The following is a 16630-nucleotide window of genomic DNA, read 5'->3' as shown; positions in this document are numbered from 1 at the left end:
AATATGTTAAATGTTAAGGTTAAAAACAGCATTGCATTAATAATAATGAGAGGACGCATCCCCCGCGACCCCGATAGGGATAAGCGGTAGAAAATGGATGGATGGATGGGCATCTACTGGGTTAAAAAAAATAGCCATAGTGCCAAGGAGAAGCCAAATCTTGAAAACCCTTGTCTGTCAATTGCTTGGATTTAAATGACGTCACATCCGGCTCACGTTCGGCTCATTAAATATGCATGGTGGTCCAGCCAACCTCTGTTTTCAATGGGCCATAAGCCCCATTTAGCCTTTTTTGAAGAAAACTGCCCTATGCTTGCGTTGTTTTCGGCTGTACGAACCGTTCAAATCGCGAAAAGGATCAACGTTTCTTCAGAGTTGATCGAGAGGTAATCAAGAAAGGCAGTAGTGCAAGATTTTACAAAAGATTTCAGGAAAAGTGGCACGCATCCCAGTCCAAGGGAGCAGAGCCGAAAAATGCATACGTTTGCAGTGACCACTTCGTTAAAGGTTTGTTTGATATACTTTTAATGTTTCGTTTTTCCCATTTAAGTATAATCTTGATATTACCCAGCAGGCACAAGACACTGATAGAATGTTGATTATACATACATGTCCTTTAAAACTGACCTTGAAACAACGTTGCAAAATAGTTGTATGTGTAAATTGAGACAACGTTGATGTCTAATGTTGGATCCACGTTGTTGGTTGGGAAATTATCAAATTTCAATGGTCAAATCAACGTCAAAACCTGAATAAACGTTCTCAAAAAACATGTTGTTTCAACGCTGTATTTGTGTTGGAAAATTACCAAAATTCAGTTGTCAACGCCAGAACCCAACATTGATTAAACGTCGTCAAAAAGCATGTTGTTCCAACATTAGGTTTGAGTTGCTCAATGTCACAACTTAATTCAACAAATTCTCACCATTGTTTTAATGTCTGGGTATTTGTTAAAACACATTTTTGCCACGAGTGTTTCGTAAAGCACCAGCTCAGTGAGTCTAAATAAAAGAACGCAAATGTGAGCAAAACCTAAAAGAGTTAAGCTTTTAACAAAGTCTGCGATCATAAATGAAGCCTTACACAATGTTGAGATCCATAGTTAATTTTGATAAAGTCGGGGAAAAACACGCGTACACTCGTGCCGCCATTGTTCAGCCGAGATTGGGAATGAAACTACCAGCTGAAACTATTAATGTTACATTTCATTTACTAAAATTACAATAATCATTCACACTGTTCAAACTCTTACAATTTCATAAAAATAATGGTAAATCCACCTACACAAAAGCAAAGCAGTTTCCTGTTTTGCAAATTGTTCCCTTTCCGTGGTAGGCATTGTCGATCAAAACTGGGCCTTAGCATCTTTGTAAGGCAGAATTGTTTAATGCAACTCTCATATTGCATCTCATCAAATACCGTGCAGGTGGACCTATGCTTAATTCATTTCTGTGACTAAGACAGACATAAGTAATGTTCTGCCTCACATCGCACCTCACTAGCTAATAAGAGTATTTATTTACCCATCCATTTCTGCTTCTTCCTACTAAGCTCTGCTTCTTCCTGCTCCTTTTCGGACATGTAATGACTAAATGTAATCATGTGATGTACTGTATTGTAATTGTATGCATGTTCGACGTAAACTAATACCAATTTATTATACACTGTCGAAGAGCTGCAATAGAGGAGCCTTTGGTGGCTCATGGCAGCAGGCTGGCCATGGCACCCTCTGCACTGCGGTTAATTAAAGCTTTGTGTACAGCTCTGGATGTCTCCTATAATGAGAGCCTTGGCCGCCTGCCACCCCTCCACTGGGGGGAGAGAGCGAGCGGCTTAAAATCCATCAAACCGCTGCAACAGCGCCTCGTTAGCCTGCGCGCACGCAGAGGTAAAGGTGTAAATAAATGTTTGGCCAGCTTGCCAAAAGCCAAAGATGACATAAAAAAGGTCACTTTGTTGACATTCTTCATTTGCTACTCACTGCAGGCCGCCGTGCCGTTAAACGCCACTTGGCATGCAGAGGCAGGACCGGCCCTTGCCGTGCAACCCACCAAACCCAAATTGGCTCTAAAGCACAGGTGTCACGTTCATTTTGACTGCGCTCAAACCGACAAACAGACAACATCATCAGAGCCTATATAAAAACGAACATCGATCCGCCTTGGTCTAGTCTGGAGGGCACCTTTCCCGTGTTTTATTCCCATGACAGAATAAATAGGTCACTTGGCGGTTGCTGAACTTACATATGGCATTTAAAGGTATTACTAATCCTTGCCACCCCCAACGCTGCCTCATAATCATAAGCCGCTTGTCAATATGGATTACTGCTGACTTTGTGACATGATCGCACTGCTTTGGGTGGAAAAACATCCTCACACACACAAAGTGCATGCTTTTTTTAAGCAACTTAAAGCAGGAGTAGGCTCTGTCATGTTCGGGAGTGCTCTTCAATTTCTCACTGGAGAGTGGTGCTACAGCGCGGGTGAGGGACGCAGTGCCCACCAGTGGCTGATTGCACGAAATGGAAGACCGTCCAGTCTGTCCTCTTACCAAGGACACCGCAGTAAATCGTCTTCTTTTCCTGTTAGTGTCTTTTCTTTCTTTTTGTGTTTGCCTCACTCCTTTTGGTTCACCTCCACAAGATATTTCTGCCCATCTCCTGCATTTGTGACACTTTTTGTATCACACATATATTATGAAGATGGTTTTATTAATCACTTAAAAATTAAGAAAATGTAAAACAAAACACTAACAATGAGAACATTTTCTGGTTTCGTCCAGAATGGAAAAAAGTATTTATTTAAAGGGGAACTTCTCTTTTTCGCCTATCATTCACAATTCTTATGTGAGACAAGAACACCTATTTTTCTTTTTTATGCATTCAAACTCCTGAATAAGAGCTAGCAAAAGTCAGCTAACAATGGAGGTAATGGGATTTGCTCTATTTCTCCTATAAAGCGTGCTAAAAAACCTCCAAAAACCTCCATCAACGTTTTATAAAAATGCTGTAAGTATACATGTACTGTACTAACAGGCATATTAATAACGTGTAATATTTACTTATTGTGGTCATCTTAAACATACAGCAGCGCATTAATTTCACAGACACGTCACATAGTTCTCTATTTCCTTCAACAACTACAAATAATGACAGACTTCATTAGAGCCAACAATGACTACTTTGGGACAAATGATGATCCGGAACCGTATATTTTTGAGCCTGCATATAAGGCGGATGGGCTATGTAACTCAGGTGGAAAACCCTTAAACAACCCTGTATGGTTGTGTAAGCCAATAAGTTTGCAATACGTATGACATCACAAGGTCACGTGGGTCAGCGAGACCAGTTGCGCACTTTCAAATATGGCGCTGTAGTCAGTGCTACAAGAAGCCGTGGGGAAGCCATACGAGAGCGTGCTGAGGAGCCTTCCACTGTGCCGTGAGTCCCTGTGAAGAAAGTGTTTAGTGTGGATACGAACTGCGGAACTGATTGATGGCGAGCTATGAAGGAGGCCTAGCATAAAGAACATAAAAACTTGCACTTGTGCTGACGCATCACTTTCCTGCCATGCTGGTAGGCAGCCCGCAAACCTCTCACCCCACTATCTCTCTATTCCCTCGCTCACCACTCACACTTAGATTTCCCACTCACAAACGTCCAATGGTCACTCATCATTCATTCGATTGTTTTATTTATTCACTGTAGATATTTTGCACTGCAAATTGTATGTCATTTCCAATCTACTTCAAAATATATGTGCTACCAGCAAAAACACTAAATTCAAATTCAGGCTCCTGCCTCTCCCTTCTAGAGCTGAATTTTACCTTCTAAAACTAGCCTGCAAATCCTTGATACTTTTGCAGTTGTGTAACCCTTTTTAACAGCACTCTTGCTACAGCTACACGAGTAGTGATAAGCAGATCCAGCAAATAGCACTATTGCAAACTATGACCATAATAAAATAATCACTTACTGTACAATGTCTGCTCTTACTGAGATCCTGACTGATGTTGACAAATTCCCGTTTAGATGAAGAATTAATCATAATCCTCATGCAAGTAAAAATACAAAAAGTGGGTGCAAACGAGCGTCTTTTCATGTTTTTCTCACCATCTCCGTGTCAAATTAATCAACAACTCAGTTTATGGCCACAACCTTCTATTATACAAGTCAGATGCATGATTTATATTTTAGAATTAACTTTGACCAACTCAGAGGCGATGCCGCAACTCACCGGCTCATTATATCCATAGCTGCATAAGCTAATAACCTCTCTGTTATCATGGCACCGCTAAAAGTAGTTCCTCTGCGTTAGCACTTGTAACAACTGTATCGATTATACTTGGTTTATATGCAGGTCACAAGATGTAAATGGGTTATTGGCGGTCTTAGGATTTGTTTTTAGAGGGTTTTATGGACGCAATCGATGACTTCTTTTAGCTGCACTGTTACCAACCTCGTACTTGCCGTATATTACAAATTAGAATGCATAAAAAATAAATTCCAAAAAAGTCCAGTTCCCCTTTAAATAATCCTGCAGAATTAATGCTAATAATGTTTGTTGTTTGTTACATGTATTGGTTGTCAGATTTATAAGTATAGGGTATATACTGTATACGGTGTATCAAGTTCCCACACAGCACACAATAAGTGTGGAAGTGTAACTGCCCATAGTCTACTCAGTAAACAAATACAGCGTCTTGTGTCATGGCTGTAGTGATAGTGCCAAGGAGAAGCCAGAGCTTGAAATCCCTCTAACGTTGTTAAAGTCTCCTGTTTGGGAACAGCTGGCCTTGCAGGTGAAATACATAAACTTTCTCTCTCATTTATTTAATTGGGAGAGTGCACATTAATCAACACTTGAATAAACAGTGTAAATGAGCCAGACTTAGTATAAATGGAAATGTTCAGCCGTAGTCCCAAATCAGGTTTCTAAACTGACAAAGACATGTGGATAAAATGAAAGCAGTGTGCCGCCATTGTTGAGTAGAGATGGGAAACGAGGCTACAAGCCAAAACTATTATTATATTGCAGCACTTTTTTTTTTTTACTAAAAATAAAAAGATTCACCCTGTTCAAACTATTACCAATACACTTGTCTGCATTGTTGCCCTTTCCAAAAAATATTCATAGAATTACCTCCAATAAGTTTTGTTGGGGATTTTTTCATGTTTAATTGAAAAATTATTAAAACTATTGGCTTAGCAAAACAAAATTAGGTTTCGCCGTTGTTTTCCTTACTGTGCCTCAAGTGACCCGAACAGTGGCTTTAAAACCGAGGTACTTACCAAACTGTAGTTATGGTGTACCTACTGTTTCTCGCCTGTTCTATCCCGAAGCAATATAAGATGTGTGACAAGAGACAACAGCAATAATGAAAATTCAAATGAATACTTTTCTGTAAATGAAAATATTTTGACATATAATGTGTTGCTTGAGGAGCTAAATCCCTGGCGTCAAACTCAAGGCACTTTATTTTATGTGGTCGTCCACATGATTTAATTTAGCTCGCCAGGCTATTTTATGTGATGCGCCACATTATTTGATTGGGCCTCTCACGTCATTTTATGTGTTCCACCATGTCATTTAATGTGGCATTTAAAAAGGCCTGCCAAGTCTTTTTTTTTTTTTGGTAACCAAAAATAAATACTGATATATTTGCTCTTTAACTTGACTTACAATTTTAAAAAAATCTTTCCATGAATCTGCTAGTAGAAATTAACATCATCAAAAACAGTTGCCTATGCAAATTGTGTAACAAGGCTATTACCGTAATTTCCGGACTATAAGCCGCACCTGACTATAAGCCGCACCAGCTAAATTTAGGGGAAAATACAGATTGCTCCATATATAAGCCGCACCCGACTATAAGCCGCAGGGTTTTGATGTGTAATTAGCGTAGTATATAGGGGTTCCTGCTACCACGGAGGGGATTGTCGGGACAGAGATGACTCTTTGGGAACGCAAAACATCCCATTTATTAACAATAAATCTTTCAATCATTCAATCAAACTTTCACATCTTTGACATGGCGAACAGCATTCGTGCAGAGTACAAATAATACAACGGTGCAAATTAATACAAAGTGCTCGCCTGTACGTTATCAAAATAACCAGCCTACCGGTATATGAAAAGTCAGTCTTTAATCATTGTGTCATCGTCTTCCTCTTCGTCTGTGTCGGAGAAGAACAGGCCGTAAATAAGCCGCACCCTTGTATAAGCCGCAGGGACCAGAACGAGGGGAAAAAGTAGCGGCTTATAGTCCAGAAATTACGGTATACATTTATATTCAGATACATGTACTGTTACAAGCGACCCTCTTAGGGCAGCCACAATTGCATGTGGCCCTCAATAAAAATGAGTTTGACACCTCTGGTATAAATGTTGTCAGGATGTGCAAATGGAACTTGTCAATGGAGCAGATTTACCTCTCAAGCCACAGTGCACGTACAAACTTTTACACGCGCTCCCGTTAATCGATGTAATTTGTTTGACAACACTCAAGCAGATGCGGCCATATTTTTGCAAAGGAAGTCGTTAGCAGAGTAGAGTAACCTCCTCAGTTCATTGAAAGCTCATGTTAAGCTCAGAAAAAGGTTCCGCAAAGCAATCTTGGAAAGGTTTTGAGACGATTAATTTGTCTTTATTATTTTCCTTAATGTACCTGTGTTGACTGGCTATCGTTCCAACATCAGCTGGGATGGCGCAGTGCACGGCACAAGCCACGGAAAATAAATGAAAGAAAAACATTGTCGATCATGTTTACTACCCTCAGATGAAAAGAATCTCTCATTTCAGAGCATCTATAAATATTAGCATCTCCCACTGGTTTTAGATGTCGTTCCCTCTTCCCTTATGTAGATTGATTATTTCATGGGAATGTTCTTTGCCTCATCCCCTATAATTACCTCATCAAGACCTCTTCCACCATATAATCCACATTGGCTGTGCTGCAAGGATGCAAATTTAAAAAAAAAAAAAGTGTAAAGACAAATCTGCAGCACTCCCCCACAAGTCCTGGTAACACATTAGTCCCTGGTTAGGCAGCTCGGCCTTAATCCATCTATCCATCCTGATGAAGGGTAGCCTTTGCTGAATTAAACACCCGCTCCCATTGAGGCAGACCGAGGCTGACAATTTTTTTCTTCTGGCAGAGGTGCTTCATCATCCTGCTGCTCAGGTGTATTGGAGGTCAATAACGCCATCCCGGAGTTGTTCTAATGGGTTCCGGCTGCAAACCTTCAAGTGTCAATCTTGACCCTCGAGGGCCCACTGCAGTCCATGTTGACTGTCAAATCATGCCACCTTCTTTGTGGGGGAACAAGTGGAAACTGCAGCATACCAGGATCCAGTGGTCCCAAAAGTGTTACCATTACCAGGAATTACCAGAAATGTTCCATGTGGTTTAAAAAAGAAATGCTACGGTTCAGTTCTTCTCATTTCACATTTCCTTCATCGATCATTGCCAGTGTCAGACTCAAAAACAAAGAACAAGAAACATTAATTTCCTTTTCTGAAAATAATAATTTTTGTAATGACTGATCAACGCTATGGCTGCGGTTGGTACTCCAAGAGATGGCTGCCGGAAAGGGGCAATAGAAATATATAAGGGTGGAACTATTCTTGTATTCATAAGTGTATTTTTCTGTACAGAAATTCAGTAAAGAGACGAACCATGTGCCCACATATTAAGGTGGAGACAAGAAATACAACTTCCTATAGTCATGGTCTACTCTGTGAAAAAATACAGTGCATTCCTACTTTTGGCTAGTGGGAGTCATGCAGGCCAGCTATACTTCCAAGGAGAAGCCACAGGTTGAAAATCCTCACCTGTCGTTTTAGGTCTTTGTACTCAAAAGTCACCTAACACTGACTTTAAAACCGACGTATACATAGTTACACCCCTAGAAATGGTGGCATGGCTCCGGTGTGACCTGAAGGATGGAAGTTAAATTCCCCACTTTCACGTGATGCTGTGTCATCACTAGGTAAATTAGGTAAAGGCTTTGAGTACTTTGTACTACAACATGTTTTGGCACCCATCTGCTGAAGTACCAGCCTTAGTCACTGTGGAATATGTAGACCTTGGTGTTCCACTTCGCGTGTTTGTTACTTATCGGGCTCCTTCTTTTTCCATGTCGTCCTCCCTATCTGTCGCCCCCTCACATCTCATTCTTTCAGGCCGCCAGCTGACCATCTTCAACAGCCAGGCGTTCATCAAAATCGGGGGTGGGGAGAAGGGGCGCCACTTCCAGGGCCAGGTCTCGGGCTTGTACTACAACGGCCTGCAGGTGCTTAAGCTGGCCGCCGAGGGCGACCCAAACGTGCAGACGCAGGGAAACCTGCGGCTGGTGGGCGACGTGCCCTCGGTGCTCGCTACAGACACCACCTCCACCACCCCGCTGGCTGACATGTCCACCACCATTATGGAGACCACCACCACCATGGCCACCACCACCACCCGCAAACAGCGCTCGCCCACCATCAGGGACAGTGTCACGCAGGTAAGGTGTTCATCAAGATGTGTTGTACATGAATGCTACTGCTGGTTGTCTCCACAAGCTGGATAGTGTGTACCACGGTGCACTGAGATTTATCACCAACTGCGCTCCCCTTACTCACCATTGCGTATTATACTCAATGGTTAACTGGACATCTTTATGTGCTCGACGCCTCAATCATTGGTATGTTTTCATCTACAAAACCATTCTGGGTATCACTCCATCTTATCTGTCTTGTCTTTTAACAAAGAAACAAGGAAGTCACAATCTTCGTTCAATGAATGTTCTGCAATTTGTCGTCCCCAAAGTAAGAACTGAACTGGGCAAGAAAGCATTTAGGTTTTCAGCAGCGAAGGCTTGGAATAACCTACAATCGAATATTAAACTTCAAACCCTTGTTACGTTGAATGAGTTTAAAGCTTCTGTGAAAGGACTGCAGTCTACCTTGTCTGTATGCACATGTGTTATGTGAGCAAGTTTTAATGTCGTAAATGTGATGTTTTATGTATTTGTTTACTGTTTTTAATGTAACCTTGCTGCTGCCCTCTAGGCCAGGTCTCCCTTGGAAAAGAGATCTTTGATCTCAATGGGATTTTACCTGGTTAAATAAAGGCTAATAAATCTGAATGGATAATAATGTTCACTTTTGATGGAGAGAGGTATTTAATGGCCCATATTATTATTATTATTATTATTATTCACCTATTTTAAATGCAAGGTCCCACAATAGTGTAATGGGAGTGTGCTATTTAAAATCTAGCCTTGATGTTGTAATAGACTGTTTAAAAGTGGTTTTAATAAGTCCTACTGGAAACACACCACAAAGTTGATATTTATTTAAAGGTAGTAAATACTACCAATATGCAGCAGCATTTACACACAGCAACTTTATATGAATGTCATGTTTGCAATTCTCTCTGAACCTAGAGTGAACCCTGCAGCGGCAGCGTCTGCTGTTAATTGCTGGTTTGCATTTGACGTCACGTCCGCTTTGCTTGGTCGCGGTGTAATTCACATAATAGTCAGCAGGCTTGAGCCTAACGTTAAATCAAGTGAGAGACGCGTTTGTAAATAAAGAGTTTGAACAGAAAATGCCACTTTGCTGAGCTGTTCCAAGCATTGAAAATATCGAGAGACAGGAAAGAGCTTTTAGTAGAGTCCCGACAGAAGTGGTTCATAAACTGAATAATGTCAGGGAAATTACGAAAATGCGTCAACAGAAATGGCTCTCAAAAATATCACTTTCGTCAACTTGTGTCTATAGCGGTAATTTAGTCAAAGGTTTGTTCGAACATTTGATTTGTTTGACAAGCGTTCTGTCATACAATCAGGTTTATTATTTACTATATCGATAGTGTTTGAGAGCAAAGCGTTAACTAAAGACAAGAGATTGCATTAGTTTGTTAGTGTTCTCTTAAGTTATGTTGTGGTTGCTATGCCTAAATATAACTGCGAAGACCTTAGCCTTAGACTTCCTTTTATTGTCATTCAAATTTGAACTTTACAGTACAGAAAAGAAACAAATTTTGTTGCAATAGCTCGTTGTAGTGCAGGATAAAAGAGCAATATGGTGCAGTTATAAATAAATAGATTACTGTACAGATAGATGTATTGATTGTGCATATGCAGCCACGTTTATGGATGTATGTTATATTGTCTTTATATTCCAGCGAGTTAATCCATTTTTGATTGTGGACATAAACTAACGTCATGTTAAGTCCTAGTAATAAATATAAAGATCGTTGATCCAATTCACCGTGATTTTGTTGTCAATTTTCATAAGAGAAGCTAAATGCTTAATAATTGTGCAGGAACGCAAAGTGCTTTATTTGACATGGATGACCACAATAGCGTCTTTGGTGACATGTGTTAGCGTGAAGGAAATATCCTTAATATTATTAATAAACTAAATTAAATATCTCGTAGGCTGAACAGCATACAGAATCTTAATACAACTAAATAATGTTGGAAACCAAACATGGCTGAACAACAGGGAAATCGACAAAATATGAACTTCACACCATTAAAACAACTGCAGACATGAATTGTAGATGACAGACGAATATTTGAACCAGGAAATCATCTGCAAAATATCCTATTTCTCATTTGCGTGACGATTAGCATGGCACTCGGCAACATTAACGATCGTTAATGTCAATCAAATACATTACTTAGCGATGCATGAATAAATCTAACATTGTCTTTCAGCGATTAATGCTTAATTTGTGGACCCCTCATATGTAAAGACGTAATGTGCATCCAATCTTTTCTTCTTTAAATCTTTGTTAGTGTCGAAGGAAGGGAGGTCGAGGTGAGCAGTAACGTCTACTTTGGTGATGATGAATGGTTTAAATCTTTCAAACTATATTTCTTAAAAGTGTATAAATCCACTCCATCCCATTTAAAGTATTTTTTAATGATGGCTTATATATTTGCCTCTAAACTTTTCCAAATATGCCCAAATGTGCACTGATGCAGATAAATAAACAGTAGCCTAATGCAGTGGTCCCCAACCTTTTTGTACTTGCGGACCGGTCAATGCTTGAAAATGTGTCCCGCGGACCGGGGGGGAAGGGGGCGGGTGGGGGGGTTGCTAGTCATAAAGAAATACAATCATGTGTGCTTACGGACTGTATCCCTGCAGACTGTATTGATTTATATTGATATATAATGTATATATTGTGTTTTTTATGTTGATTTAATTTAAAAAAAACAAAACATTTTTATTTATTTATTTATTTTTTTAACTTCTTGTGCGGCCGCGGCCCGGTACCAATCGGTCCACGGACCGGTACCGGGCCGCGGCCCTGTGGTTTGGGGACCACTGGCCTAATGGGACTCTAGACCACCACCTGAAACCCGGAAGTGCCTCTCAGTCACATGATTGCAACCCAGCAATATTGCAGGTAACTAATTGACACTGCCTGTTATGTAAGCGCCTCATTGTAAAAGCTACTGTTACTAACTGTAAACATGAAAAAAATGCTTTTCATTTGCATTATGTGACAAGAGGCGGCGTCTGACTGGCTCAGAGAAACCCTTCCGTCCGTTTGTCCGACCGAGAGGTGGTCTCCAAAGCTGGAGACATTGTATACAGTACAGCAAGATTGCGAACAGTATCTTCCTGATAAAATAATAGTTAATTTACATAGTTGATGGTTACAAAATTGCACAATGCACAGTTTAATTTGACTTGCTTGTATTTTTCACTGGCTGACGTAGTTTTATTTGCTCAAATTCTTTTTAAAAAGGAGAATTAAAATGTTCCATGACAAATTGTAAATGTAAATTTAAAATGTGAAAACATTCATTATTTACAATATATGCAATAATTGATGTTGTATTTTGCTAATTTTGACAGAAAAATATGTTTATTATTAATATTATTATTATTATTTTAACATTCTTTAAAAACATTATTTCCAGCCCCAGCATGGAGGAGCTATTGGCTGTGGGCCTCTTAAAACCTCACAGTTGTGATGTAACGCTCATGTTACTTATCAACTATACAAAGTTGATGCTAAATGACCTGTTTGTTGTCCTTTTTTAAGCTAAGACTCTATAGGAAAAAATAAATCCTAAAGCAGAATCGAAAATGGAATTGTACACCGAATATAATATCAGTACCCTTCTTTAGAAGGTGAACCTGATACTAGTTATTTATATATCTGTACAAACCACTGTTGGAGTTGCTGGCACCTGAATCAATACATTTTTTTAAATGAGCAAGTCAAACCAATTGTATGTACGTACGTAAGGCCAATTCACAGCAAAAGTCCTCTCAAGGCACTTTACCTATGGAGCCGGTTGAGATCCACTCTACTCAACAACTTCCAAGCTAAGTTTATTAACTCAATTTGCAACATTTTCTGTGTGATTCTCAAAATAGAGAAAAAAGTATTTACTGGGATGTGTATTTAGGCATAAAACACGGTTTTTCTCCTAATTTCCTACCATATTCACCGTATACCGTATCCTTTGTCACATTTTTTGGTCTTTTTATTCAGGTCATCGTCACTTATTGTCAGTCAATCAATCAAAGTTTATTTATATAGCCCTTAATCACAAGTGTCTCAAAGGGCTTCACAAGCCACAACGACATCCTCGAGATCCCACCTCAGGGCTTGAAAAAATTAAACCCATTGGGCGTAATGAGAAACCTTGGAGGGGACCGCAGATGTGGGGATCCCGTCCCTGGGCAACCGCTGCAATGGATGCCGAGTGTATACGGTTAATAATGTGAGACTCCAGTCCATGGCCCACAGCAGTGGAACCTCTTGCATGTAGACACGTCGCGACATGTTTCTTTTTATTCCTCTTGAAAATGTCACCACCTTTCTTCCTCTCACACCTCTGTACACGGCGTGGGACAGCGTGGCGAAGTTGGTAGAGTGGCCGTGCCAGCAATCGGAGGGTTGCTGGTTACTGGGGTTCAATCCCCACCTTCTACCATCCTAGTCACGTCCGTTGTGTCCTTGGGCAAGACACTTCACCCTTGCTCCTGATGGGTGCTGGTTAGCGCCTTGCATGGCAGCTCCCGCCATCAGTATGTGAATGTGTGTGTGAATGGGTGAATGTGGAAATACTGTCAAAGCGCTTTGAGTACCTTGAAGGTAGAAAAGCGCTATATAAGTATAACCCATTTATTTATTTATTACACGTGCCTGTGTTCCAGTGTCTACTGGATTGATCAGGCAGGCGTTTGATTAGTTTATCCACCGAGCAGGAGGTTTGTGTATTGTTCAAGCATGGTATAAAGACACTAAAACTGAAAGTCTCCCCACATTGACATCTCACCAAAAAAGAAGCATACAGCAGGAAACAATTTTTACAGTGTCTTTATTGTGACAATGCTATAACAGCCTTTTATTATCGAGACAGCAAGACATTTTTGAAAAGAGTGTTAATAAACACTTCTAGGACCACATGTTGAGCGATTCTTAGACATGCACACAGCTGTATTATCCCTTGTACCCATTGCACAAATTGCTGTTGCCAGGCAACGGTCCCAGCATTACAAAAGGTGTTTTAATGGACGCAGGCAGCAGTCACTCAGCAATTCAATATTTGAAAGAAAATGGCACTGGACTCATGAATACGAGGGGTGTAACAATACAGCATAGCCACAGTTTTGTTTATTTAGGGTACATTTAAGAATGTAAAACTGTAAATAGTTTTAATGATTTTTAAAATGAAAAATAAAAAAGTACTCATCCAAAAATACTGTTTTTAAATCATTAAATTAAATAAATAATTTAAATATAAGATAAAATTCAATAGTTGACAATGTTGTTGTTTTTTTGTTTGTTTTTTGAGAGAGGGAAATGTAACAGTTTGAATGCTGATGTAATAATTTACATATTTCAAGACTAAGTGTTCCCAAACAGGAGATTTTAAAGGGGATGCCTGATCATTTTCATCTACATTGGTTTAGATAATATTTATTAGATATGATTTGGTGTAAATTTTGCATAAATTTTGTTCCGCAGTCACATTTATAACCTGTTTTTTTAGTCTGCCTGCAAGATGTTTGATTCTGGAAGGGTTGTCATGCATGCATGAACCTTATGATTTGATGCTTCGGCACTTGTAGCCAACAATAAAACAACATTTATAAGTCAGAAAAGAGGAAAATCATAATAGGTGCCTTTTAAGGTGGAAAGTGGTGTGAGAACTTTGTACACCTCTGTACCGTACCAAATATGTTGTACCAAAAAACATGTGCTGTTACACATTTATAAATGTCAACCTAAATGTTATTTTCTTCTTGACTCTTCCCTCCTGTGTTTGTGTTCTTGCAGAATGCGGATGAAATTTTAGTAGCTTCTGCCGAATGTCCGAGTGATGATGAAGACTTGGAGGAGTGCGAGCCTGGAAATGGTGAGTTGACTCAAGGGGGGTGGGGTGGGGGGATTATGGGTTCTGTTGCTGGTTCTACTTTTGGTGTCAGAAGCAAAGTGTGGAGTGTTAAGACATACCTTTTGAGCTCGGTGTCAGGCTGCGCTACCCTCACTGTGCAACTTGGATTGGCCAGACGTGGACGCTTGAAGTTTAGTTTTTATTTTCTCTTTTGAATGAGGCAGGACAATTTGGCACACACCAGTCAAGAACTGTTCTGACCCAATGTGGAACAGTAAATCCATCCACGTGGCTTGTTGCGTGACCACACAGTGTAAGCCGTGGAGCACACACGACATCTTTCTTCTTGGTATTCTAATCAACAAACTGCAGTGTCAAGCTCCGCCTTTTAGGTACCATGCAACTGTGTGTGGTACACAGGTGCAAAGCTGGCAAAATGTGATGCCATTTTATTATGAGTAATAGTTTATGAATTGCAAAAATGTGTGAAATCTTTTTGGCACCTGTATGATACCATACACCCATCATATTTTTCGGGAATTAACATTTGGTATGGTACAGAGGCATACGTAGTGGTTAGGAACCCTACCACTGCAGATGGAAACCCAAGGTATGCGTGCTTAAAGTGACAATATAAATGTATAGAGATGTATTGGCACCTTACGCAATCAACATTTCTGGCGCGGAACGTTCCGTACGGTAGAGAGGCTTACCGAGTTCCCACATTAAGTGAGGGAATGAGGATAACTGCTCATCTCTCAACTTCCATCCATCCATCCATTTTCTACCGCTTGTCCCTTTTAGGGTCGCGGGGGGTGCTGGAGCCTATCTCAGCTGCATTCGGGCGGAAGGCGGGGTACACCCTGCTCAACTTTTCAATTTAAAATTTAGCTACTGTGTGCACAAAGTAGCAATTAAATTAATGTGCTTCTAAGTGTTTTTAGCCTGTTTAAAACATTTTCTAGTTTTCCTAACTCAATATGAGTCCAAAGAAAGCAATGGGCAAGAGATGTGTGGTTTGAAACATTTCGGAAGTATCCACAGCGTTGTGGACACTGCTTCCTCCCACCTCTGGTTTTTATTCACAATCATCGTAGCGAACTGGCTGGTAAAGTTAAGGAATTTTGTGATTTCAAACTGTGAGTGCACCAGAGGGCTACTGACAGTGTGTGTGTTTTGGCAGGGCGGCTGCAAATGACAGTTCAGCAAGTTGTTGTTGTTTTTCCTTTGTTAAATTGAAAGTTGATCCATGTTAGTTTGTTTGCTATACATTACTGTATAGCGTTTTATATTGTGTTTAAAGTGTCTAAACCTTTACTAAAACATGGACTTTTGTCAAGGCTGGAACCCATCATTCATGTTAACATTGTAGAACTATGAACATCGAGATGTGCTTCAATATGCAAACTATTCTCTTTACGAACCCTGTTTAAGAACCAATTGAGTTCTTCAATCGAGGTTTCACTGTACAGTGCAGCCCAGCCTTTAACCAGCAAGTATATGGGCGAGTGATAGGGCCAAGAAAAAGTGAGCACATGAAAACCCTCTTTTGTTATTAAAGTGTCCTGTTTGGGAACACATGGCTACCTAGTGAAATACAAAAACAGATAAAGACAGGTTGATAAGAAAAAAGCAGTGTGCTGCCATTGTTTAGTATAAAAATGTCTGGAACATTGATAATACTGAAAAAACATCTTACCCTTGGAGATACACATGTGAGGAGAAACGGATAGAAAAGCTCAACATGTAGCATTCTCCTGTGGTTTTCTCCGTAGGCGGCTAAGACGGAAATAGAGACTCGGTTACCTCCTTATCGGAAGGCAGAATTTTTTTTTTTTTCAAAGGTGGATTCTACGGCCGGGCTTAATCTCCTGTGGAGAAGCTCAACTTACTCTCTTATATGCCCACACAGCCGGTGAGTGGCAGATAGGCTCACCTTTGTACAGTGAGACAGCTGTCTCTCTCGCTTTCTCTTTACCTTTGTGGATGTTTCTAAGTTTCTGAGGAGGAATAACAAACATGCTGCCTGTCGCGGCCTCTCGAAAGACACCTGGGAAGGGTGAAGGAGTAGGATCAACTTGACTGAGAACTGAATTAGGAGGAAAAACATTGTCCATATCTAGCGAGAGCCAACTGGCAACTACCCGTGGTGTTAATTATGTGTGTGTTGCAAAGGCAAAAATATAATAGGAAGTAGAAAAAATTATGTTCCGCCCTTTGTTTCTATTCTTCTGTGAGAAGACTTTCTGCAAGATTGTGTTAGATTTC

The 16630-nt window shown here is 40.2% G+C and overlaps 1 protein-coding gene across 15 annotated transcripts in view; it reads left to right on the top strand.

Moving 5' to 3' along the window:
• Window positions 1-16630, top strand: part of LOC133661820 (neurexin-2-like) — a 957097-nt gene that overhangs the window by 925323 nt on the left and 15144 nt on the right. For all 15 annotated transcript variants that reach the window (XM_062065342.1, XM_062065337.1, XM_062065335.1 and 12 more), the window contains 2 exons: window positions 8184-8506; window positions 14305-14383. In XM_062065342.1, coding sequence (XP_061921326.1) covers window positions 8184-8506; window positions 14305-14383 — 402 coding nt within the window. The remainder of the gene's footprint in view (window positions 1-8183; window positions 8507-14304; window positions 14384-16630) is intronic.

This window comes from Entelurus aequoreus, linkage group LG12, assembly GCF_033978785.1.
Source record: "Entelurus aequoreus isolate RoL-2023_Sb linkage group LG12, RoL_Eaeq_v1.1, whole genome shotgun sequence".
In the NCBI taxonomy this organism is placed as follows: domain Eukaryota; kingdom Metazoa; phylum Chordata; class Actinopteri; order Syngnathiformes; family Syngnathidae; genus Entelurus; species Entelurus aequoreus.
Note: the sequence above shows the minus strand (reverse complement) of the source record. Positions and strands in the feature narration are given on the sequence as shown.